Here is a 25,988-nt window from a genome sequence, read left to right on the forward strand (position 1 = left end):
AGATGTGCGCTGTCGGGACAGCCTCACATTGCCCTCCTACAGCTGAGATCCGCCTCACAGCCCAGGATCCTGCTGGGTTTTCTCCTCTATTGCTCCACAACGCCCTGCGAAGAGCCATGGGAGCCGGGGGGGTGGGGGTGGGGGTGATGCTCCAACCTCCCCTCTGCATTATTAACCACCCCCATATCAACCCTCATCCTTTTCCATAGAGCTGCAGCTGCCGGGAGCTGTGGGTGCAGCGCTGCAATAGGATCTGAGCAATGCAGTGCCCACTCTGCACCGGGACGGCTGCGCAGCGAACCACGTCGGGACGTCTTATTGCCATTTCCAATTCCACCTTTTAAAGCCCCTTCTATTCCTGCGTGGTTTTCTGGTTCAGCCTGCGACACTGACACGGGCAATTCGTATTTACAGCCCGTAAATACGCGATTCATTTGTGAGCAACTCCTAATGCAAAGCACACGTCTCCCGAGCAAGGCCTGTGCACGCTCACAGGATGAGGGCTTTCCTATAGGTTTTATAATCCGGGGGTGGATGTGCTCGTAACAAAAACACACTGACATTTCTCAGATGCCGGAGTTCGGCTTTATTTTATCAGAAAATGTAAATACGTCACTGCAAATCACGAGACAGCAGAAGAAATATTTTGCATGGCCCTCGTTCAAGGAGAGGCTCTTCTTTAATTACTCTTTGAAAACAAACACGGCTGCAGTGCGGGGCCCCGGGACAGCACACAGAACACATCCCAGCACCGGGCACGGCCGGGTGCGTGCAGGCTTTGGGATGGAGCCGCCCCCAATGCAATGCCCCATCCATGTGAGCCCTATTGCTGTAGGAGCCTCCGCCATCCTGCTACGGTGTGAAATATTTGCATCATCTGGATTTCGCCTGCTGCCATATGGTCCTGGGATGCCTTTCTCCCGGGGTTGCTCTGCGTTCAGAGCTTTCTGTTATTTATGGGGTGCGAGCGAGCCCTGAGCCCGCAGTGCTGAGCCCGTGGTCAAACAGGAGCTGGTCCTGAGCACCGGGATGCTCTGCGTGCCACGGGCACTGTGCAGGACCGGCACCACCGGCGTTACTTCTGGGATGCAGAGTGTCACATAGTGCTCAGGAAGGACACGGGATGTGCTGAGGCTCGGGGGTGTGTTGGGATGTGGAGATGGATGCGCCACGCTCGAGGTGCTCGTGGAGGCACCAAACCCAGGGCCCCCCATGTCCCTGCCAGTGCCTGGCTGGCCGCAGCCGCTCCGGTCCTGGCCCTCACCCAGTCTGGATTTTGCTTTGTTTGCTCATTTTCCACAGACACGGGAGCTGGAAAACACCATCGGTGCCAAGGGTTGGGGCGAGGGGACGGGGCAGTGGGAGCCTTCCTCCCGCCTGCACCGCAGGGCTGTGTGAAGAGCTGAACCCGTAGGCACATCCCTTTAGTCCCTCAGCACAGAGTCCCCGAGTCCCCATCCCACCTGATCCTGTTAATTAAGCAATTAACGCCACGCAGCAGCTGGTACCACCTGTGGCAGCTGACTGGGCTGGGGGGAGGTGCACACCCCTGGGTTGGAGATGGGAACAGAGGCTTCACGTCACCACAGGACTCCCCTTCTCCCCAAAAGCTTCATTTTTGGGTGACACAGGGAAGCAAACCCCAGGGATCAGGCACAACAAGGTGCACGCTTGGGATTCGCTGCAGCACAGCCCACAACAAAACCCGCTGATCCCTGTGGGCAGCTGCACTGAAGGCAGCATCCCCCCCTCCACCCCCAACAGCCCCGCACATCGTTTGTCACTCGGACAGGTTTGAACAGAGCCCGCTGCTGCCCGGCTGGGATTCATTAGGCCTCAGCTTCGTTTCCTCCAGCGCTGTGCAGAGGCCGGGAGGGAGGGGGAAGGCAGCAGCCAGGCGGGTTTTGGGGCCCACGGGGCTGCAGGGGCCATATGCAGCCGCCTTACAGCGTGGTTGGATCCAGCGCTGGATGGCTGCTGCCACCTCGTGCATGGAGCTGAGCTGTGGGGCTGCCACCACGGCACCTCCATCCTCCCCAAACCCACCCCCCAAAGGCTATGAGCCACTGTGCCACGGGGACGGGAGCAGCCAGGGGGATGCTGGCACACGTGGGGGTATGGGACAGCCCTGTTGGGCACACGTGGGTCATGTCCCGACAGTCCTTGCGTGCATATCGTGGCATCCTATGTACACCCATAAGGCACAGGCGACAGCCTCCAAAATGAGACCCCAGAACAGCAGTCCCACATCTCGGGCACAACAGTGCTGCTGTGAGTGGGCGTGTAGAACCCCATGCAGCTGTTCCGGGGAGGAGAGCAGGAAACAAGGAAAAGCACAGCAGTTAAAACCAGCGAACCCCATTTTATTAGCAGTTAGTTCAACAGGACCTTACATTAGTGACCGGGACACGCTCTGAACGCAGCCTCATGAATGGGCTCGGACGGAGCCAAGGGGGGCAGAGGGGAAGGGCAGCCCCCACCCTGCGGCCCTGGGCACGGCTACAAAGGTTCATGCAAAACCCAAAGGCTGGGAAGCACCACCGCCATCCAGAACCTGAAGGAATGGTGGGGCAGAGTCCCTCATGGCTGCCACTCTCCCCTGGCACTGCCCTGGCATTGCTCCATGTCCAGACGCTGCCAGAGCACTGCAGGAGGACAGCCAGGGGGACCCCAGCTCCCCTCCTCCAAGCATAAAACACAAAGGGAGCAAACGTCCCCCGGGTTGGAGAAAGCATTTGTCCTCACCCCACCTGCCCACACGGTACCATCAAGCCACCTTTGCCTGCTCCCCAGCGGTGCTGCGAATGCCTTGGGGGCACAAATGGTAACGGGGTGCCCTTCACAAAGTGCCCCCACCTATCCCTACGTACCACCAGGGCTCTGCCCTTCCCCAGCCTCCAGCATGCACACCAACAGCTCCATCCACAAGGAAATCTGGGCCCTTACCCACATAAAACCATTACAGCTCAGTGTTGGCACTGCTACATACGTGGATGCTCACACACACACACACACACACACACACACACTCGTGCACTCATTGCCAGGGCAGCCAGAGCCAGGGATGGGAGAGCACTTGCAAAGCCCACGTGAGCAGAGGCAGCTCCTGCACATCACCATGACAAGTATAAAGACACATCTCTGGTGGGGAAAACTCCCATTATTTCCCCACTGACCTTTGTCCAACAGCCAAACAGACCACATAAAACCCTCAGGGTTTAGGTACAAATTCTGGCACTGAATCAGAAAATAAAACCAAACAACCCCCCTGCAAAATCAGAACGAAACCAACCCTCCCCCACACCCCGACATTATTAAAATACTTTAGCTTTTAATATTCAAGAGGTTTGAAGTTCTCAGCGTCCTTCCAACTGCCATTAGCCCAAAGTCTGCCTCGTCCCCCGAGGGCCCACGCTCCTGTGAGCTGTGTTGGGTGCGTGTCGGGGGTCTCCAGGCACCTCTGGGCTTTACCACAGGAAACACCACAATTGTAAAACATTGCAGAGCAGGTGAGGGTCTGGGAGCACCCCGTCCCCTTCTCCTACTTGACAGCGGTCCCACCGCATCGCCACGGACCGGGAAGAGGTTCAGATTGAAAACGAATGAAGATGAGCAAAGAAATAGCATCCTTGTCTTTGAACCAAAAAGACACCTCTTTCTTTTCGTTTCTCTTTTCGGGTGTTTTTAGAGCCGGGTTTTGGGGAATCCAGCAAACTCTCACTTCCTGCTGCTGGGCTGGGTGGCAGGACGAGCTCTGGGTCACTTGGTGCACTGGCTCTCCACCAGCTCCTTTCTTCTGTACAGCTCTGTACAGCTGTGTACAAGTCACCTCCAGCGCACCCAAAGCTGCTCCTCCATCACCTGCTGAGGAAGTGCAGAATGGCTCCAACGCTGCTCGCAGCCCAGGGGACTTAAGGTCTGTTTTAGGCAGAGAAAGAGGGAATTTGTGCCAATTCCCCATTTCCTCCATCAAAGCGGGACAGGAAAGGACCTCACCACCAGGTTTGGGAATTCAAGAGATAAAAACAAAACAGAATGGATGCGGGGCAGACGGAGAGGTCACAGCGCTGGGACCACAGAGTCAGGCCAGCACCCAGCAGCCTTCAACACAGCCATCCCACTCGAGGGCTCCAGCATCCCCTCAATGGCTGTGGCTGGATATTGCTTAGGGATGTGATCGGAGGGCGGCAGCTACCTGGTGCTCTGCAGCTCCTCCCGCAGCCAGGTGGGCAGCGTCTGCCCCATTTTGTACAGGAGCTTGGAGAGTTCGATGTTATGGTCCCTGTAATAGTCCCGCAGGAAGGCTCGTGACTGCAATGGGAGAACAGAGATAAGGGTTAACAGGACAGACTGCTTGTAGGAGAAATGCTGAGTCATGGCCTGAAACAGTGATTGAACATCTGGTGGGAAGGCAGGGCCAATCCAGGGGAGCTCAGGTGTATGCAATGCAGCTGAATGACCAGAAGGGATGGAGCCAGGATCCACCCCTTCCCAGACCTCATTTAAGGGTTAGCAGTGGAGGCAAAGGGACCTCTTGTTGGAGATCCCTGCCTTCCTGAGGCCTTCCAAAGGTAAGCAGCTTTTTCCTTTATTTCTGCAACTGCTGCGTTTGGGCTCGTTCTCATTTGCTGTAGCCAAAGATTTTGCCACCCCACTATTATCACAGTACTTTCCATCCCATTATAGCATTACTCTGCTGCATCCAGATCCATCCTCACCACCCAGCCCTCCTTTGCTACAGCCCCACTCTGTGTCTACAATGCTGCGCCTACAAAGCTACTGCCCCACTGAGGCTTTCTGCATACTCACATCTGAATCCATCTCAGGGTACTTCCTCCCTTTGCTCTTCCCCAGGCATTTGGTTTTGCCTCCTTCTAAAAGCTGACACCAGAATCCTTTCTTTGGGTCAAACCTGTAAAGAGACAATTCTGCCTCACCCTGTTTGCCAGGGCACCCTGCCCCAGCCCTGACCAACAGTAATGCCCTACTATGCATAACCCTGGGGTATGCAAGCTGGCTGGCAGATAAGTCCTGCTGCACAGGTGCTGCTCTGGAGCCTATTTTTAATTTGCAGCCCAGCTAACATCTCATTATTGACCAACCTGTACAACAGGTTTACCATACAGGTGTACCCTAAGTAGCCTGACAAAATTCATTTATTACTTTTGCTGCCCTGCTATGAGAAAGCATGGAAGCCTGTGTGGGCTTTTATTATTACCTTCTGTGACACCTTCAGCTTTGAATATTCTCAGGAGCCCCACATCACCTGGGCCCAAATGTAGAGTGGCCGAACACCCAGGCAAGACAGGCACAGAAGTAAACTATTTTTTTAGGAGCTCTGAAGGCTTCTGCTTCCTATGGTGGGCTTTATTGTCTGAAATGCTCCTGTGAAGGTGCCATACAGTAAGAACCAAAAGCAGGTCTCAGGATGCTGCCTTGGACAGCTTTGTGCTCCTGAGCTTCCCCTGAAGTAAAAGGGAGCAACCCCTGCTCTGTGCCCAGTGAATGCAGCAGGTGCTTTCCAGGCTGAGGAGTAAGGAAAGCTCCAGGTGGGACTCACGCCAGGGTTTTGTGGTAATCGATGAAGTTGGTCACACCTAGGAATTTCTGGACTGTTTCCATCACTTTGGCAGGTTCTGTTCGGAGCAGCTTGCCATCCAGGACGAGAATCTGCAAGAAGGAAGGCAGGGCTGTCAGCTCTCACCTCCTGCTGGCTCTCAGCCCTCCTCTCCTGGGGCAAAACAACACCTTCTCTGCATATTTTGCCATCTCAGAGCTAAATTTGCCATGAGCTTGTGGAGGGTTCCCTTTTTAATGCCAGTAGTGAACATGTGTCCAGGTGTTCTCTTACACTAGGTGTTGGAAAACTGAATGCAAATTTAAGTCAGAGCTAGGATCTATCCAGGACATAATCAGAGCTTCAGCTCAGGGCTGTCTAACCCACAGAGAGTCAGGATTATATTACAGCAATTATGCCAGAACCACACAATTAATAGACTTTATAAGGTTGAGTGATGATGGAAAAATCATTCAGCTGAGCAGAATCGCCCCATACAGCCCATACCCTGCCAGCAGCACACTCTCCCTCTCCATGCAGGTCACAGCGAGGCTGAGATCTAACCCCGATTTCCCTTGTGGGCAGCTTGAAGCCAGGGATATCTTGGCCTGCTATTTTTGTCCTGCTCTGGTGCTGTACTGATGCTGTTCAGGAGAGTGAGGTGTCGGGGCTGCCCTCCCTACCTGGTTGGCATGGTAGCTGTTCAGCCAGCGCTCGATGTGGGTGGCATACCAGCCTGGCACCAGGCAGCGGTTCTGCAGGGTCCGCAGCTTCGCAGCAGCCTCAGGTCCAGCTGTGATCACCTCATGGAAGGTGTATTTCAGGGCAACTGGGTCATCGTGGGCTCGCTGATGCTATAAAGCATGAGCAAAACAGGTTTCTGAGACAGCCAAGAATGGACACCAACTGGACCCAAACCCCGGGATGCCTGCAAAGTACTACAGCCTCCCAAGAGATCAAAGGAGCTCCTGACCCAACAGGGAGCTGTGCGAGAGGAGGGTTGGGTGGCTCACCTGATACCAGGAGTAGGCTCGATCTGCAGGGTTGATGAGGATTGTGATGACTTTGGCCTTAGAGAGCAGGGCTGCAGCTCGTCGGGGAGCCACTTCTGAGTCAAAGTAGTTGGCACTCTTTTCAAAATAGAAGTCAGAGGTGGTGTTGGAGGGGATGGGGAAGAACTCCATGTACCTGAGGGAAGGCACAGCGTGAGGCAAGTGGATAGGGATCATGAAATATCCCCAGCAACCCTCTTTGCACGTAGCAGTCTCACAACACTTTGTACCAAGCACTGCAGGTGCTCAGGGAAAAGACAAACTCAGGCCACCAGGCAGAGCTGCTGCTGTCATGAGTGACCTTGCATGGAGCAGACCATGCAGTGGTCCCCAGCTCCTTAGACGTGAGACTAACAGCCTCAAGGCAGCCTTGCTCCTGCTCCCCGAGAAATCGGTGCTCTCAATCTGTCCTCATGGTAGGAAGATGCAGGCTGACCTACCAGTCTATGCCCTTGTGATAGTTGTGTCCATTGAAGAACTGTATCTCCTCGAAGGTCTCTGAGCTGGGGTAGTTGCTGCTCAGGTCTGGGTGCATCCCCAAGAAGAGATAAAGGGCAGTTGTTCCTTCAGACAGAGAAAATGAGAGCTGACAGGACTGATTTCCCTCCCTGCTTTGCATCAGCAGGGCTGAGAGAGGCTCCTTGAGGGTGTGGGAAACGCAGCAAGCATCTTGCCATGCTCACAGCACTGAGGATGAAGGGATGTACCTGTTTTTTGAGGCCCAATGATGAGGAGCTTTGGGAATCGGTCACAGGTCTTTTCTTTGGACCAAATGTCTTTGTGACGCTTGTCTTCACAGGGATCCTGAAATGCAGAGCAGGATGGTTGGAGACAGGGCAGCCTGGGAAGGAAGCTGCATGGCTGCTCAGCTTCCCTGAGCTAGAGCAGATGTGCAGGGTGGCCATGGCAAAGGTCTGGGTTTATTTCCAGGCCCATGAAACAAATTCTGTCCTAGCACTACCCGTGGAACTATAAAGAGGTGAAAAATCACTGCTTTTCCACAGGATCACAGGAAAATTCAGGTTGGAAAGGACCCGAAGAGATCATTCAGTCCAACCCGCTGCTTAGAGCAAGGCCAGCTTTATCCCACTTCCCTCTCCCCAGCACAGACAGAAGACCGGGCTGCTCTCCCCATTCCCTCTGCACAAGGCATAGGGCATACCTGCCACAGGGGGTCCTTCTCCTCGGAGAAGATCTGGAAGTATTTCTGTGCCAGCTGCACAGGCGGCAACGTTTGCAGCTTCAGGTTGGTCCAGGAGTTGAGGAAGCGGACCAGGTGTTTGAAGGTGTACAAACCCAGGCGGTCATTGCCATAATTGGACAAATGGGTCATGAAGATGCTGATCTGAGGTAGAGGATGGAGCAAGGGTTAGCAGGACCTCACCCAGCTGTCATCCTATGCAAACAGCCCTCTGCTCCAGCTGAGTGAGCTGGGGATACTGCCTGCAGCAGCAGCAGGGGACAGCTCTGCAAGAGGTGCTACCCATATGTCCCCAGGCAGCAGTACTCACGGGGTTAAGGAGCACTGTCAGGAACAGTTCGCCTCCATTGATGATCTTGTCCAGCTCACTGGAGCCACCAGGGTATTCGTTGTAGAAGATGGTGTGTGTGAAGAGGCCACAGGTTTGTCGGGGGAGGACCTGGGGAGGGAGAAACATGTGTCTGGAGCAGCAGGAGGAGGAGGAGCCAGGGCAATGAAAAAGCCACACAGCCCCTTCTCCCAGATTCAAAAAAGGGTTCTCAGCCTCTCAGAGGTCAGGATCAGCTCTGCTACCCCTTGACTTGAATTCTCCTACTCTCAAGGGATGCAGATGAACGGATGGAGAGGCCACAAAGTGTCCTTATAGAAAGTTCCACTGTGCAGGACTAGCAAACATGGAGGGAACACAACCCCATCAAATCAACGGTCTCCTCTGGCTGGAGCCAAAATAGCCAAGCCATTCAGACACCACACATCAAAGTTTTGGTGGAGGAGGCAGAGAAGAAAAAGCATCAGAGATAACACCTGGCCACCTACCATGATACCATTGTGGATGAAGCCGCGGCGATAGCGAGCAGGTTTCAGGTGAGGGTATTCTTCTGTGCTTGTGACTTTGATTGACCAAACCTGCTTCCAAGCTTCATACAACTGCACGTGGACAGGGTAGACACCCGAGTGGTGGGGGGCCACTGCATACCCCATGTCAGTGGGGATGCCATGCTCCTAACAAGGAAGAGATTGGGTGACCAGGGAGAACCCAGAACCACCAGCTGCCAGCTCAACACAACCTCCCCCAAGGATTGTCCCTACCCAACCCTGAACAGTCCACCTGTGTCTTGATGAGCAATAAGAGCTGGGCTGTTCTCATGCATCTTCCCCTAACCAAGGCCTGTCTCCAGAAAAAGGAGTTCAATAGAAGATGTGCTGGGTGGACACTCGTTCCTCTTGGAGTCATTTCTGCTTTCACCAAAAAGCCAGCAGCAGCAAAGCTTGTTGGTGAAGATTGTGCAGGGACAACTATACAGAACTGTAAATTGATTTATATCAGTAGTTACAAAGCAACTTGGAAGTTTTCAGCTGGACACCTGCCCATCTCTTCTAGCACAAGCAGAAGTGCTCCAGTCTCACTCTTTAATTAAGCATCTCTAATTAACAGGGAATTAATTCAAGTTGTCTGAGAGATGGTTCTTCATCTTTCCAGATCCAGCTATTACTGCTAGGCCTGGCTTTACTGGATTTGGATTTGAGACAGCTGTGAGCACATCAGTTGATCACAGCATGACTTGGTGTCAATGCTGACTTTATGTAGGCCAGATAAAGGACTTCCCAGGATGGACAATCTCCAACCAAGCCAAAGGTCAGAGCTTGCCCTTACAAAGAAAATGAGTCCCTCGACAACTTGGCCTGCAGAGGGAGTTTCCAGCAGTGAGATCCTTGCAGGCACAGCCGCTCTGACCCCACTTCAGGATGCCACATGGGCCAGCTTCAGTGCAACACCAAACCACAGCGTACTAAACATAAACCTCAGGCTTGGTTAAAATCCAGCACACAAACCCAAGCGATTGCTGCCTTCTGTAGTGCTGTGGGTTTGATCTCTGTGTTCCCATGAATGCTGCCTCAGAGCAGGCAGCAGCACTGGCACAGCTGCAGTCACACAGCTGGAGTGGAACAACACACGGACAGCATTTCCCAGTCAGCAGGCACCGGGGCAGCTCATTGTGACAGAGGCACGTTGGTTGGTGTGGATAAGTACTTTTGCTCCGAGTACTGGTGTATAAATGGATTTAACCGCCAAGTTACAAAGGCAGGGTGCTGAGCTTCAGAAGATGCTCATCCCAAATTTACACCCAGGCAAACAGGAGAGGGGGTTCCTGAGGCTCACTGTCATCGGCTCCCTTCTCCAGCAGATACTGTCACCCTGGGAATCAGAGCTCTATCCAAGGAGATAGGATATCAGTCTAGTGACCACAGGAGGCTAAGGCCATTCTCTTTGATTTCTCAGCCTACAAAGGCCTATCTGTACCCCCTCACCCCATTCTCCCCCCATTACAAGCATCCCCGCCGGCGGCATCTTACTCACGACAGCGAATTTCTTGTTTAAGGTCATCTGCTCGGCAAGAACTGACTGGTTGTGGAAGAGGTGAGGCTGCATGTGGCTCCACATGTGTGGGAACCACCAGAACTCCCTCACGTAAGACAGCAGCAGATCGTCACCTTCATCCTCGGCATCAGTACCTGCAGGGAAAGCACTTGTTGTCACTGCAGAGTATGCAAAGCTGCATAGGGTGTCCCTGGGATGCATGAGCATCCCATATAGAGGGAAGAGGACAGGTACGAGGTCCTGGCATGGGGTGCCTGCTCCAAGGAGCTCTCTTGGGAGAGTGGGAAAGCTCCTGGAAGTGAGCTGCCCCATGGACACCTCACCTGTGCTGGCTAGGCAGACTGCTCTGCAGCATAGCCTGGGTCAGGGAATCCTGCAGCCCTGACATCAGTTATGCACTGATGCATGAGGTGATGGCCTTACTCTCCTTACCTGTGTGGAAGAATTTCCCTGAGTATCCCAGGTTGAAAGTGAAATTTGGGATGTGGGTGCGCAGCTCGTTCTGCGTGTCAAATAGCGCCTGAGGGAGGGAAAGAGAAAGCAAAATGTCCTCAGTCAGCAGCAGCAGGGGACAGCTTCATAACCAGGCCTCCAGCAAAGCCCATACCAAGGCAAGAACCCACGCCTCTAAGCCCTTTGGAGAAGGGACTCCCATAAGGAGAATGCTCTGAGGACAGGGAAGCTCACCCCTGCAGTAAAAAACATCCCATCCCTCACCCAGGTCCCAGATGCCCCCCTGCCCATCCAGCTAGACTGTAACAGCAGCACCTTGACATCTTCCACCTTCATGCGAGTGCCCTCCTTGCCCACAAATATATCATCAATGTCCACCAGGATGTAACGATCGAGGGGCAGGGAGAGCCTCTTCCCTGTCAGGAAGGAGACAGCATCCACGAAGACCAACTTGTGCAGCCAGAAGTTGAGGTTGTTGCCAAAAAGCACCCTCTGGATGCCATCATGGAGGCCCAGATCCTGCATCACTGTGGTGTGCAGCGCCGCATCCACGCTCATATGTGGGATTGACTCGGCTGACTTGGTCTTGGCCAGCAGGACGGGCTCATAGGTGGAGTGGTTGGACTGGAAAACGGTCCAGTCCTCACCGGGGAGCACACCCTTCTCCACCTCACTGGGCCGGGTGATGTACAGGAGGGGCGACTTGGGGTTGATGCTGCAGTCCTTCAGCGCCAGGTTGGAGTGGAGGAAGAGGGGGAAGCCCTTCAGCTGTGCACTCAGCAGGCTGTTTTCATTGGCCTGTGAGGAAAGAAAAGGGTTAAATGAGACAAGACAGCAGCTCTGTTGGGTGGCTGAATAGATGGGGGAGTGGAGCAGCCGACCACCCCTTCACAAACAGCTACAGTGCTCACTCTGCACTCCAGGCATTGGGTCCCTCTCCTATTTGTTGCCCAAACATGGGACACCCTCACCTGCAGCCACCTGCAAATCTGCATTTCCATTCCCTGCTATCCCCCTGCAGCACTCTAACAGGACAAGACAGGCAAGGAGAACCTGCAGGAGGACAGCCCTGGGCCAAACTCCTCCCGACATCAACACCTGTGGCCACACGGGCTCCCCCCAACCTCAGCCCCTGCCATGTGGGCTCAGCTCATCCCACAAACTCCCATACCTTGAAGAAGCCAATGATGCCCACACCGTACTCCACGCAGTACTTGTCCAGCAGCTCCCGATTCCAGGCGTCCAGGTTGACGTACTTGAGGATGTTCTCATAAATGATGAGTGCAAAGCGTCCCCGGTCTTTGTCAGTCAATGTGGGCATGTCCCCCTTTCCTGGGGCGATCTCTGTCCTGTACTTGAAGCGGCTGGACTCCAGAATGGCCACAATCTCCTGGCCCAGCTGGGAGTAGAGGCTCTCCACAAACACCAGCACCAATGGGTCTGTGCGTGAGGAATCGGCCACTTTGAGGGCCTTCAGTGGGAGCAAGCGGGAAGGGGCAACCTTGGGTTCATCGCAGTCCGGCCCTGGCACATCCCCAGAGGGCTCCAAGCCTCTTTTCCATCCATATAAATAATATGCCGAGACAAAAACACTGAGTAGGCAGAATACAAAGAGCAGGAGCAGCACGAGCTGGGGAGATACCTGTCGGATACCCCTCCGGGCCCTTGCCAGCACAGTCATCCTTGCATCCACAGGCAAGTTGGGGTCCCCTCCCCTGCCCTCTCGAGCCCCAGGGGAGGGGAAGAAACAAACACCACCACAAAAAACAAAAAAGGGGAAAATAAACTGGAATAATGCTACTGATAATAAATTAAAATACTAGCAGGGTGCCTGTGCGCACACAGGGTTTCTCCCCTCCAGCAGTCCAGCGTCCCTCGCTGTCCGCTTCATGTCACCATGGCAAACGTGCTGAGAGTCCCCGTCCCCAGCCGAAATCCCATGGCCTCAGTGGGGCGAGGGGGCAGCGGGAGGCCTCGGTGTGGGTCTGGGCAGACATGCAGGCATGGCGGCTCTCCAGGATGCTTTGCTCCAGCAGCAGCACGTGCAGCCCTGTAAAAGAGGGGAGGTGAGCACCGCACGGCCGTGGCTTGGCTTTCTACAACTCTCGGCGAATTGCCGGCATGCGGGGGCCTGTGGCCAGTGTGCCAGGGCAGGATGCACATGTGCTGCATGTCCCTGGGTGCCCAGCTGGGATAGGAGTGTCCCTGGCCCCCCGTGGGCCCCCAGGGCTCTGTGAGCCGGCAGAGCCCTTCCAACAAGCAGCCCCGCTCCTCCCTTCCCTGCTGCAAGCATGTGGCCCACACCCTTTTATTCTGCACGGGCTCCAAGGCTTTCCAAACGTATTCACCACGAGCAGCATCGGGCCAGAGCTCACGCATTCATGCTGTGATGAAGGTCCTTGGGGCACAACGTCCCTGAGCCACATTCCCCTCCGGCACAATGCACTCGTGGGACACGGCCGGTGGCAGGGGAGGGCTGTGGGCAGGCGGCCAGCCAAGGTCAGCGAGACAAAGCCTTCTTCTGAGGGAAAGGCCAAGGCCAGCAGGAGTGTCCACGTGGAGCCAGAAGGACCTTGGGATTGTTTTCCTTCTCTCTGTGAAAGGCCAACTTGAAAAAGGGAGAAAAAAGGGCAGACACCACTTGCTGGTGAGCAGGTCCTCCTGGGGCAGCAGCCCGCTCCTGGCTGGGCAGAGCTCTCTGCACACAGCCCCTGGGTGCTGTGGGAAGGGGTTTGTGCAATCAAAGCATTACAGGGGATTGGGAGAGAGATAAAAATAGAGCTCTGGCATCCCGGCCGCAGTGGCAGACAGAGAAAGGATCTGTCCCTCGCCCCTGCCCTTGGCATGGCTCAACCCTGCCCAGAGACAGCCCGAAAGGGCAGCCCAGCCCCTTGCTTTCACACCTTGCAGGGTGCTGTGGCTGTTCATAGCTCCCTTGGGAGCCCTTCCCCACAGGTCTGGGCTGGGAGCATAGCTGTGCAGGGCTGCACAAGCGGGCAGCAGCCGGACAAATATAATCCAGACAATAACGGGATTAAATGTGGCCATCTGAAGAGTAACATGGATTATAGGCTGCGACTTTGCAGGGTAATCCTGTCATTCCTGCCCTTACCTGCAGCAAGGTCTGCTCCACGCCCGTGCTGTACCCTTCTTTCCAAACCTCCCAGCACAGCAGAATAAAGGAGAAAAGCCAAAAAGCGCTGTGTGTGCGTTAAGGGAAATCCTTGGGGAAAATCCATCCTCCCTGACAAACCAGGGAGAGCTGGGAACGCCTCCGAGCACTGCATCCTGAACACAGCACCCCATTCCCCATCAACCTCTTTCCCCTATCAGGAGGGCAACGCAAGCACCGGTGCTGCCGCGTTCCCATGGCTACCGGCAGGGAAGTGACAGCCGGTGGATGGAGCATCACCACGGCCCGTGACAGCGGCTGGGGCTGAGCATCCATCCGTCATTGCCTGCCAGCAGCCAGGCTGATGCGTTTGGGAGCAGGAGACGGGCAGCTCCCACTGCCACAGGTTTAGGTCTGAGAGCAGAGTCCCAGAGATCGACGATTTCGTTGTATTTCTTCCGAAACAAAAATGCGAATGTGGTAACAAAAAAGAGGAAAAAAAAACTAGCTTTCACAAGAGCTGGCGAAGTGACAACGGGAGTCAAACTTCCTTTTAACCTGATTTTCAGAAGCTGCTCAGGTGCCTCTTAAAACCACAGCGGTTACTTAAAAGGCGCCAGCTGAAAACTACAGCCGGAGCACCACGTGCAGCCCTGAAGCCCCAGAAACACCGTGCTGAGCCGACCAATGCTAAACCGGAGCAGCACAGAAAGGATCCCAGGAGGAAGAGCTGCTACAAATACCCTTTTCTGTTTGATTTTTGCCCAAGCTCATCGCACGGGCTCTCCTGGAAGCCCGTGTTCCTCAAGCAGAGCCTCCATGCTCCCCACTGTGCCCGCAGGCTCAGCAAACCCACCTCTGCTCGCTGTGTGCAGGAAACCTCTCACCTTCCCGGCCTCAAAGCACAGCTTCTGCAGCGCAGCCGAGCTCTGCTCCCACAGTGATAACGCAGCAAGGCATTCAAAGGGTCTATGAAAAAGGAAGGGTGAGGGCGTGGGGCGGAAGACACAAAGCTCCCCACGAGGAGCACCCTGCCGCGGGCTGCCGGCCGGCTTAGGGCCAGCGGTTGTAATCCGGGAGGCTGACAAACAGCATCAGCATCACAGCAGCTTCTCCAGCACGGCCACACACCCGCCTGAGCCACGGCCATGCAGTGCAGGACAAGCACCTCGAAGCTTTGCTCTCCTGCAGCGCATCCCCTGCTGCCGCCTCCCCACAGCAGCACATGCTCCCTGGTGCATCCCTGCCTGCCACAGCTGTTCCTGGTGGGCAGGGAGGTGGGACAGCCCTGCCTGGGCTCATTGGCCACCTGAGATTTGTTTATTCTTCTCTCCCAGATAGAAAAAGGAAGAAATATTGCCAGAAAATGGGGCAGAGGGAAGGGAAGCTTCCCGTCACCAGCTGGTACTGGGATGGAGATCCCATCACCAGGGATGGAGATGCTGGTACTTCCCAGCTGGAAAACCAGAGAGGGATGGGGGGATGAAACCACCTCCATCACCAGCACACAGTGCTCTCTCTTTCACCTCCAGTGGGATTTGCAGGGATGCAATGGGAGGATTAAATATAAGCAAGGAAGTGCAAATAGATCCGGAGGAAAGAGAAAGGCTGAGTGGTCCCAGCAGACACGCACAGCAGTGTTGATTTATCAGCAGTACAACAGGTCCAGCCACAGGTGCAAGCAGCAAAGACCAAGGTGGTTCACAAGCCAAATAAATCATCTATCCCAGCACAGGATGCGAGCTCAAATCATTGATGTGACGTGGCCAAGGGGAGCTGGATGCTGCAATCACCCACTGTCCCGGAAAGCTCAGAGACCTGCAGGGCACATCCCTGAGCAGCAGGGCTGCTGAAGTTATGGGGCGCTGTATAAGTGCTTACCAGCAGGGCTATGTCTACCCTCAATGGGGAGAACCTGAGATGGGGATGTGCCCCCCAGAGCCACAGCCCTACTTGGCAGAGAGCTGCCATGCGTAAGCAAGCCGGCAGGGTTAAGCCCGGATGGAAAAAGGATTTAGAGGAAAGGCATAAGACTGCATTGCTTAGTTCAGCAATTCGCAATCACTTCTGCTTGCTCCATCACTTCCCTTCGCACATCCACGCTTTGGCCAACCCTTCTGAGCTCTCAGACGAGCAAGGCAGATGCTATGCTTTGGCCACCCTGGAATATCCATCCCCAGTGGGATCGCAACGCCATCCTGGCCGTGCCCCATCACTCCTGCATCTCACGCAGCCTTGCCAGCATCCTGAGCGGATGCTGCCCCTGCAGCCCTGGGAATCACGGGCTACCTGCAGAAGATGCACAAAGCCAGCCTAAATGATTATTAATAGGTTTAAATTCCCTCTACAGGGAATTTCCCCTCGCTCTTTTGGTAATATTTAGATCTTAAACCATTGAACTAAGCACATCCTTAGAGAGGAGATTAATGCCATCATATTATTCAAGACACAACCGCGAGCTTAAGACAGGAGAGAGCACATTAGAAATGAAGAAGTAACCAGCGTGAGAAATCTCCCTTTAAACATCCACTTCTGCACCACTGCTTTATCAGCCACTGACTCCTGAAGGCTCTCCCCCAGCCGGGTGGGATGCTGGCTTTGGGAAGCCGCTCCAGCAGCCCCGTGCCACTTTTGGTACAAACAGTCCCATTTTGGCCAACCTGGCCCTGGCTCTTCCTAAGGCGACCTGCAGGGCCGCTCGCTATCAGAGCAGTTTATAATGCTGGATAAGGAATGCCTTAGCCATAGATTACATGGGCTTCTTAAGTGCTTAGCAAACAGTAGTTACAACACGCCAGGGATAAAAACAAAGTGCTTACCGGCAGGGCCACGGCCCCAGCCCAGCTATCCTAAGGACAGCAGCATGGTTTTCCCCATCCCAGAGCCACAATGATATGAAATAAAGAAGGATGAGCGCACCGACGTGCAGCCCCAAGCTTGGGGTGCCAGGGATGCGCTTGGTGTTTGATAGACCGAGCAGCAGCAAAGAAGAAAGCATTGGGAAATGCATCTCAGATCCACGCGGGGTCTGGGCAGCAGGACCATGGGGGTGAACCGCTGTCGCCAAAGCAAGCCCTCCCTCCTGCTCAAGCTGCTAGACGAATGATGCACCCAGTAGAAATGGTCAAAGTTCTTCCCATAAAGAAGTTATTTTTGGCCACAGCATCTGGCTGTGAAAGAGACATTTTCTCACCCAGACAGCCCCGTTAACGCCTGGCTTTTACTGGAATAGATGAAAGTAGCGTTTTGCTCGGGTTTCCTACAAAACCAGTCGTGAAAATGGTTCTCTTCTCAGAAAGGGAAGGGAAAGGCGAGTTTTGGTGCGGTGCTTTTTGCCCTTGAAGCCTCAGGAACACCCTCATTCATGAGGAACTGGGAAGCGGAGCTTGGGGAATTCTCCCGAACCTTAATTGAAAGAGACGCTTAACGAGGAGAGTTTCTTTTGTCTGTTAATTGAAACAGGTTCTTACTGACAAAACCCGCCGTGAATTTTAAGTGGGCTCACAGAGGCGAGAAACAATCCCCTCAATGGATCAGATTTTACCGCTTTGAAATGTGCCATGACAATTCTTGTGGCTCTCCAAGCGTCCCAGAGCCATTCTGGGTAAGCAAGGTCTGAAGTTCAAGCATCGTCAGAAAGAAAAAGGACCGAAGGAAGCGAACCTGGTATGAAGTTTAATACACAGGGGTAGGGAAGGAGCCACAGGTTGCAGTGTCACCTGCCCACTGCATGGGGACACCAACCCAAACACACACCCTTTTGAGAAGGCCCCGGCGCCACCTTTTGCTACTTGCAACACTTCGCTCAACCAGATTTTTGCTGGTCCTGTTGCAAACGGAGGGGGAGGGAGGGCTGTGCTCAGCTGCAGAACGTGGATCGTGCAGCATCCCCCCAAAAACAAGCAACGTCCCCACTCTGCTGCTGCTGCCCAGGCAGCCCCCCGGTACAGAGCAGCTGCTTCCTTTTCTTGACAGCTTCCCATGACGAGGAATTTGACATCTGCAGGAGACCAGCCTCAACCAGTTGCAGAAGAACCACCAGCTGTTCAGAGGACAGCAGGCCTCCCTGCCATACACTGATCTGGCCCCAAAATGTCACTTTTGCAAATGAGCGTCCATAAAACTGCAGTGCAAACTAACTGCAAGCATCCCTGGGAACCACACAGGGCTGTGGTGAAGCCCCCGGTGCCCAGGACTGGAAGCAATGGCTGTGGCACTGTGCGAGCTGCTCCCTCCTTGAAGGGCTCTGGAATTGCTCCTTCTGCTCCCATCCATCCTGCTTCGGCTGAGGGCAGCCCCTGGGTGCTCACAGTGTGTGTGGGATGAGGAGTGCAGTGCCCAATGCCCGCTGTGGGTGCTGGCATGCCCTGGTGTTGGCTCCTGATGGCCAGTGCTTGGGGATGCAGTCTCCAAGGTCAGGGCCAGGCCAGGCAGAGGTCGCATCTTTTCTTAGATCAATGCATGCAGTTGGAAAGCCTGGCACAACCAGGACACTCCTCAGGCCCCAGAGCACATCTGTTTTTTCCTAAAGGTATTAGCTGGGCTAATAAAAGATATTACCTCTCCAGACAAACTTTGCCACCCTTCAAAAGTACCCGAAGCTGTCATGCTCCCCAGCCCTGCAGAAGCAAAGGCAGCAGGTGCAGAGCATGGGAGACGCAAGCTGTGGTGCTCCCTTCCATCGGGGCAAGGCAGGAAGGAGCTGACCCCTATGGGGAGGACATGTCCCAGCTGAGCAGCTCCAGCCCCAGCCTGCAGCCACATGCAGGATTTACAGCTCCGTATTGATTCATCTGCTGCAAGCCCTGCCATTACAGTCGATGGCTTTTGCAGGAAAACAATATGAATCATAAGCTACGGGCTGCCCTCTCCCTACATCCGCGCTGTGTGACTCAGCCGACATTTCCAAGGGTCCTGCAGCAACAGCTGCTCTGCTGCTCCACAGACATGGGTGCACGGTGCTTGGAACACGCTCACTTGGGGACCAAGCGTGCACAGCCCCCCGGCCCCAAAATCTGCAACAGTCCCCAAGGAAGCAGCATCACACATCGCCTCCTCCCAGACCCCATAGGCACATCCTCCTCTCCCCATCTCCTCTCCCCATCTCCTGTTCTAAAGCCATCAGGGCACGTGGGACAGCACACTGTAGAAATACAAAAAGAGACACCTCAGCCAGAAATATCCCATTTCCCAAGCCCAAGGGTCCTGAGCTCCAAAAAGTCCATCTGAACAGGGCTAGAAACACACGTTAGATGGATTGGAAAACATAGCCCTTCATGACCATAAAGCAATTGCAAGATATAGGACCTTAATAACTTGTTTCTCTCTGCTTTGAGTCCTAACATAATTCCAGCAAGACTTAAGTCAACAGTCAAAACTAAAAGAGATGGAAGAAAATAATAAAGTCCACATAGAAGGTAAACTCTCACAACCAAAGCCTTACGACCAACCCCACTCAGTGACCCCAGCCTGCACACAGCCAAAGAGCAGCCACTGGGGAATGGTGGCCCACTGGGCAGCACCTCGTTCTCCAGCTCCCCCTTGTCTCTACTTAATGATGATGAAGAGACAGCTAAAAATGTAATTTTCCCAGAGAAGCAACTCTATGGAGCTGTCACTAACGCAAAGGATTGTGTCTGCCTTGCACAGGGGAAGCCCTGATACCCAGCACAGCCCTCAGCTCACCAGGACAGCATTCCTCTGTCCCCTGCAGGGGTTTGGGCAACCAGAGACGTCCCCAAAATCAGAGAGAAGCAATGTGCAGGCGGAGGGGGCAGGTGCTGCTGGTGACACTGCTGCAGCAGGGACACACTCGGCTGTGCAGTATTTCACCACGACACGCTCCTGAAAAAGATATTAATCATTCTCCAGGCTCCAGCCTAGTTTCTGACTTGCGAGGCATCTTTTTTTTCTTCTGTTTAAATCACCACCGGCAGAGCATTAACATACATCCTGTTTTAAAGTACTGACAGCTCAGCGCAGAAAGAAAAGGGGAAAAAAAAACAACGAAGCAGCTCACAGTCTGCTTAACAGGGACGGGCTTCCCATCCCCACCAAAACAAAAACAAAGCAGCCCCACCAGCTTCCCAAAGTGAATGGGAAAGGCTTTGCATGCCTGAGCTCTCTGGCCCTGGAGATGCACAACAGGGGAATGTTCCATGGCTTTGCAGGCTGCAGCCCACACGTGGGATGGCACAGCCAACAGCAGCGTGGGCACCTGTGGGACGGGAGCCTGGGGGTGAGCTCAGGTGATCCCAGACACACACGGGCATCCAGAGCCACAAGCAGCGCTGCGTCCTTCTTCGTCATTCCCCAGACAAGGTCTGACACAGAGGGAAGATGCTCGGCCACCCCACCAGAGGCCAGCAAGGTTTTTTTCCTGTCTTATCAAGCCACGCACGTTTTTTTCTATTGTTTAATTTCCTTCTTCTCCACCCACGGCAAGTTCACTCTGAAGCAAGGAACTTATTTCCTATTGAATCTGTCCTGGTTGTTTTATTTGGAAAACAACGGCTTCCTCCATCACGGCCCCGTGTGCAGCCGATGGAGTGGGCACAGTGCTCATCTCCTGGTTCACACCTCAGCCCCGGATGAGCCAGCCCAGCCCCAATTAAAAAAAACAACACAAGGCTCTAGAGATTAAAGTAACAAAGATGCTGCTCTGTCGCAGGAAGAGCCGCCGTGAAGGCTGTTGGTGACAACGTGGTGCTGCGAAGCACTGAGCACTGGGAGCAGCAGCCACGCAGCAGCACCAGTGGGAGTGTGGGAAGGGAAAATCCTTGCTTGCAGGAGGCTGCAATGATGGGATCCAGTCCAGGGGGAGCATAAGCCTTCCCGGTGACACTGCTGGAATGCCAGGCAGGGGACAACCTGCCTGCACAAAGGCAAAGGTGGAGTCAAAAAACAAAAGACTGGGGCTGGGGGATGGATAGAGCTATACATTAAAGCTCCAGGAGTTCGCTCATGGCTGAGTAAGTGCAAGGATTTCTTCTAGAGGGGATTATAATGTGCTTTATGGAGACTCAAGACACGCCAAGCAGTGGACCATTACAGCAGTTCCTGGCTGTGCTGCTGGGATCACCTTTAATCCTTTATTATTTTTAATTACTGCCATTTATGATCCTTGTGAGTGGGGACACCCCAACCTATCCCCTCGCCGAGCTCGGCTCTGACTTTCAGAGGCCATCTGCACCCACTGCGTGCAGTACTCAGTGCCATGCAGAGCCTGGGAGCTTTCAGCACACAACACCGGGCAGCTGCACGGCACGTACCGCTTCTCCTCCTCTCCCAGAGCCCCCAGTGTCACTTGCTGGGGGACGGAAAGCTTGAAAGGTATTGAGGGACCTGCGGCTTGATGGACCATGAGGTTGATGGAGATGAGGGTTAGATGGAGCCGTGGAGTCCCACGGTGCTGCTAACACCTCTGGAGAGCAGCTGACTCACTCTGGACATCCTGGGAAGATCCGACAAGACCTCGGAGACGACAGCAAGGCAACAGGAGCATCAACGGGTCGGGCAGCCAGGAGGGCACCTGGCACGGCGTGCCAGCAGCGTGGGAGGGCGGGGAGAGCAGCAGCCGTGCCCGGGGGTGCAGCGCAGCTATCATCTGCAGGTGACCCCGGCGGTCCCCAGGAGAGCGCGGACCCGGGGCGGGGGCACGGCTCCCCCAGCACACAGCAGCGCCCCAAACGAGCGAGACGGAGCCCACCGCCGCCGGCACCTCCCCGGCCCCGGAGCTCCCGCCTCGCCCGGGCTGCAGGTGGCACGGCCCGGCCCGGCCCTCGGCCTCCCGCGGGCAGCCGGGCTCGGCCTCGCCGGCTCCGGGTCCCACCGAGCGGCAGCACCAGGCCGGGGCTCCGCATCCCCCGAGCCGCGCCGCCGCCGCCTCCCGCCCGCAGCCCTTTGTCTGCGGCTCCGCTCCGCCGCCGCCCCGCCTCGCTCAGACCTCCGCTCGGCCCCTACCTGCATGCCCCGCCGAGGGCCCCGCTCCGGCTCCGCTCCGCCCCGCCGCTGCCCGAGCGCCGCGCCGCCAGGCCGCCACCACCGCCGCTCGGCTTGGCCCGGCCCGGCCCGGCACTCCGCCCCGCCAACGGCACCGCCCCCGGGCCCGCCCGGCACTCCGCCCCCCCGGCAGCGGCAGCGGCAGCGGACTCGGCCTCGCACCCAGAGCCCGGCGCCCGGCGGCGGTGAGGTCGGGGTGGGCGCTGCTGCCCCTCGGGGACGGGAAGGAGCGCCCATCCCCATCGCGCCGGGCGGCGAGGCGCTGGCACTGCTGCCCAGACGAGTGCCCCATCCCTGGAGGCGTCCAAGGCCTGGTGGTTGGCAACCCTGCCCACGGCGGGGGGTCGGAGCTGGGTGATCGGCAAGGTCCCCTCCAACCGAAGCCATTCTGTGATTCTGTGTACAGAACCCTGCGGACGGGGTTTCTTTTTTTCTTCAGCTGTGCGATAATCTCCCAACAAAGGGACCCTGACAGTTCGCTGAGCCTGGGATGTGTTTGATGTGCTCAGTGATGTCCCACCAGGTCCTTCCCTCTCCACATGATGGGGTGTCCTGAAGGGTACAGCCCCGGCAGTGCGCTCGGTGTAATTGGCATGTCAGGCTGCTGTCTCCTACAAAGCATCCTTTTATCTCTCTCCTGGTGCGTGTGTCAGATTTTTGAAGCCAATTAAGTCTGAGGTCTCGTCCCCATCCTCCTCCCCAGCTGCAGAACTCAGCCTGGCTGATGAAGTGCTGCTTCATCACAAAGCCCTTCCAGCCTGAATCCAAGACAAGCTCAAGGTACGCGTCTGAGTGAAGGGCTGGCTGCATCCCAGACCTGTGTGCACATACACTGAGTTCCCTTCATTACTCAGAGAGAGGAAGAACAAGCTTCACGCAGCTCAGCTGCTCCTACAGGCAACCTGCTTTAGCAGCGGCGTTAGACTTTATGATCCCAGAGGTGCCTTCCAATGCCTCCTCCCAGGGGAAGGGAGCCCGAGATGACCATCTGTGTGAGATGCCCAGGTCAGGCTCACCAGCACACACTGTGTGACAGCCCTATGGGGCTGCCCGTGTTCCGTGTGCCAGTTTGCAGAGAGCCTGCTTCCAGGTCTGGGTGCATCTCTGAGGGGCAGCTCTGGGGCTGGAGGGGTGATGCAGAAAGGCACAGAGCAACGTGGGCTCCTGTCAGATGAGAGGAAATGAGTGAAGCTGGATGAGCTGTTTCGGAAACGGAGTACTGAGACATAACAGAGGAAGGAACAGCTGGGAGCTCTGCACCCACTCGACCTATCCCCAAAGCTCTGAGATCCCATCCTGGATTTTGACGTGCTTGCAAACGACAGGGGAATGCCTTGCCAAGGCATTTCAAAGCAGCACTGAGAACAACAACACCTTCCCTGAGATCTCCCTACATCCGTTCCAAGGCATGACAAACCCGTGCTGCGCCTGCAGGGCTGTCTCTGCTCTGTGCAGCATTACCAAACCCCAGGGCAGCAGCAGGGCATGAAGATGACCCCAGAAGGCTCAGGTCCAGCCCACGGGGCTGGGATGCAGCAGAAGGTTTGTCTGGAGCTGGGCTTTGGCAGCGCACTCCAGGAGAGCTTCCTACTCGGCAGGAGGCAAGGAAGCAATTCCAATCACATGCAACAAGCAGACAAACAAACAACCAAGCCCTCCTAAAATAAAATTAAAAAAAGGAAATAATAGAGAAGAAGACAAAAAAAAATCTGAGGCAACTATGGCTGCAAACTTTCCAACGCACTCCAAAGCATTCACTGAAGTCAAAGACTTCTTATCCTTAAACATTTCACTTTCCTCACAAGTCCTTTCTCTGCAGATCTTTGAATATCTTCCCCAAGCCAAACTTACTTGAAAGCTCAGAAAGTAAAAAGGGACAAACAGGAAATTTTTCAACTGTGAGCTGCTGTAAATAATGTTAAAGGAATTTTTTCAGCCTTAAATGTTTTGCAAACTCAGCCTGAAAATGGATCCGAGCTAGGAATAGCTTCATGAGGCCAAGCTAACCTCTGTCAGAGTTCTAGAAGAGGCGATTCGTGTACAAATCATCGAGCAAAAAGCCAACGATGAGTAATGAAAGGCATACACCAAACAGGACAATCTCCAGAATCCACAATCTCCAGTGGTAACATTTTCCACTGAATACTGACTTTTGAGAAGGAGGAATTTGTTGAACACTTGCTCAGGCATCTGCTAATATATTTTTTCAGAAGCATGACCTATTCGCTGGGAAATACCATTTTACATGAATATCAGACAGCTTTTTTCTTCTTTTCCTATCTTCCGTTTGCAAACTCAAGGGAAACCCAGTTCCTTCCCTGCATACTTTGACTTAAAGGCTCTTCTTCAGCACATCTGTTAGCAAGAAGTGGAGCAGCTTTCCTCTGCGTTGTCTCCAATTTATTAATCAACACCTCCCGCTTCCTACTGAGTTACAGCCGAATTATGGCCCCCTTGAAGTCCATAGCAGCACTTCCACCGACTTCATTAAGACCAAAACTGGCTCTTGAAGTCTCTGCCAATTCCTTAAGTGCTTTAACTTCAGCGGTGGAGATTTCTTTTTTTCATCTTCTTATGCCTGTTTCTGACACATCGTTTTACATGTGTGCATGCACAAACTGCATTTCTAATACCAAAAAGCCCAACAGCCATAATAGAAAGGAAATACTTTTTTTTCAGTTCATCCAAGAATGGCCGCACTCAGGACCGGAATTTCTCACTGTAAGTGTTATTAGAGGAACGATGCCATTGTGGGGGACGTGGAGCTGCTGCCCACCAGCCCCATATGCAGTCCCTGCTCCATAGGCATGTGGCAAGAGTTCAGCCTCCGGGAAAAGTTTTGGTCTCTCCCATCTGTTTTAAGGGCACCAGTGAGGTCAGCAGTGCAGTGGCAGCACTCAGCAAGTGGTTCATGGGAACAACACATCCTCAGGAACCACGGCCTTCCAGAGCCAAAAATTCCCACTTGTGGAAAGCCCCGAGCCGGGTGCTTCACGGGTCAGGACAAGACTTCTTGCTGTCCTCGTCCCAGTCAGGACTGGTTTATGCCAGGACCTGGGCAGAACGAAGGGTCAAGAGCAGCATTTCTATTTTTGTTGGCTCTTGGGCCCCCATTTTGTTTAGTCACTGGCTGAGTTATGAAATCTGCCTGCAGCATCACGATGTCTGTGGTTTCCCATGGGCTTTTACACAAGGAGCAGCTGGAATTTTAATTACCCATTAAAGAGCTAAATCTTGGGGATTTCTCAAAGCAAATACATATCATCCCTCCCACTGACCCCACTGTGGCCTAAGCATCCTTCCGGCCAGGCTGGAGGACAGTCCTTGCAGCTCATGCTGGGTGCTCCACTTGTGACTCATCCCAGCCTGGGAAGGTCCTCAGTGCTGGTCCTGGAAGCTACAACATGCAGTCCCGGGCAGCATTCGGGGCCTGGAAGTGCTCTGAAAGGCAGGAAGCTCCCTTGCGGACACACCAGGACTCATGCAATGCCTAACGGTGAAGGGAGAATTGAGAATTCATCCCTATGAGTGGATAAACCCCAGCCCACACAGCGCCTTACGGGACTTGATGCAGACTGCCTCCCAGCTGCTTTGGGGCTGTGGGCAGAGCAGCATTTCAAACTGCTGGCTTGTTGGATTTTTTCAGAAGCTCATCTGGAGCCCTGGTTTCAGTTTGTTACCCTGTCAGTGGAGGCTTGCCCATTTCCATGCCTCTGGCTTGCATCTGTTCCGCAAGGACATCTGCGAGCGGGCACAAGCCTCAGGGAAGATCATTGCTGTCTGCCCTGTACACGCATGCAGGGCTGTGCTGGAGAAGCACAGAAAGAGCTAAAAGGGATGGAAAAATCCTCATGGAGGTGAGATGCAAGGGAATAAAGGCAAAAAAGAGGGAAACGGTAATTCATATCAGAGTTGAAATGGGATGCAGAAGACTTCCCGTCCTCAAGACTTGCGTGAGAGCAGAAGGCGGGCCAAGTGCAGTGGTGGCAGGGGGAGATCAGCCTTGTGCAGGCCAACGGCTTCTTCATTCCCCCTTCAGTCAAATCAGTACACAGCCCATGTCACTGGAGCCCCTGTCTGGAATTACAGCAGCCCTGCCAATGTATATTTTAAAAGACTCTCATCCAATATTTAAACAGGAAGATCCCTGATGCAGCGGCAAGCTGCTAAGGAAAAGAGGAGCAGGCAAGGTGGCCCACGGGATCAAGTGGGTGTTATCATGACATCTGTGG

The 25,988-nt window shown here is 54.5% G+C and overlaps 1 protein-coding gene across 5 annotated transcripts; it reads right to left on the reverse strand.

Annotated features, from left to right (window-relative positions):
- Positions 1-2,342: 2,342 nt before the first annotated feature.
- Positions 2,343-21,785, reverse strand: NDST1 (N-deacetylase and N-sulfotransferase 1). 5 transcript variants are annotated; one of them, XM_046900449.1, is made up of 17 exons: positions 21,199-21,785; positions 14,612-21,105; positions 11,815-12,693; positions 10,959-11,441; positions 10,623-10,710; positions 10,170-10,324; positions 8,627-8,812; positions 8,121-8,249; positions 7,772-7,954; positions 7,317-7,413; positions 7,050-7,173; positions 6,571-6,745; positions 6,241-6,411; positions 5,561-5,670; positions 4,810-4,912; positions 4,196-4,311; positions 2,343-3,918 (listed from the first exon to the last, which is right to left on the reverse strand). In XM_046900449.1, the coding sequence occupies exons 3-17, from the start codon at positions 12,322-12,324 to the stop codon at positions 3,912-3,914; spliced, it is 2,637 nt and encodes an 878-aa protein (XP_046756405.1). In that variant the 5' UTR covers positions 12,325-12,693; positions 14,612-21,105; positions 21,199-21,785; the 3' UTR covers positions 2,343-3,911. The 5 variants fall into 5 exon arrangements, with proteins under 5 accessions (XP_046756405.1, XP_015149409.1, XP_004945002.1 ...); XM_015293923.4 differs by lacking the exon at positions 14,612-21,105 and having other exon boundaries at positions 2,343-3,864; positions 21,718-21,785; XM_004944945.5 differs by lacking the exon at positions 14,612-21,105 and having other exon boundaries at positions 21,718-21,785.
- Positions 21,786-25,988: the final 4,203 nt, after the last annotated feature.

Source organism: Gallus gallus, chromosome 13 (genome assembly GCF_016699485.2).
Source record: "Gallus gallus isolate bGalGal1 chromosome 13, bGalGal1.mat.broiler.GRCg7b, whole genome shotgun sequence".
NCBI lineage: Eukaryota > Metazoa > Chordata > Aves > Galliformes > Phasianidae > Gallus > Gallus gallus.

Coding starts and splice junctions, on each gene's coding strand:
- NDST1 (XM_015293923.4), bottom strand. CDS start 12,324: ATGACTGTGCTGGCAAGGGCCCGGAGGGGTATCCGACAGGTATCTCCC. Junction 8,813..10,169: donor TAAACAAGAAATTCGCTGTC/GTGAGTAAGATG, acceptor CTTCCTTGTTAG/GAGCATGGCATCCCCACTGA. Junction 7,174..7,316: donor CATTGGGCCTCAAAAAACAG/GTACATCCCTTC, acceptor CTCTGTCTGAAG/GAACAACTGCCCTTTATCTC.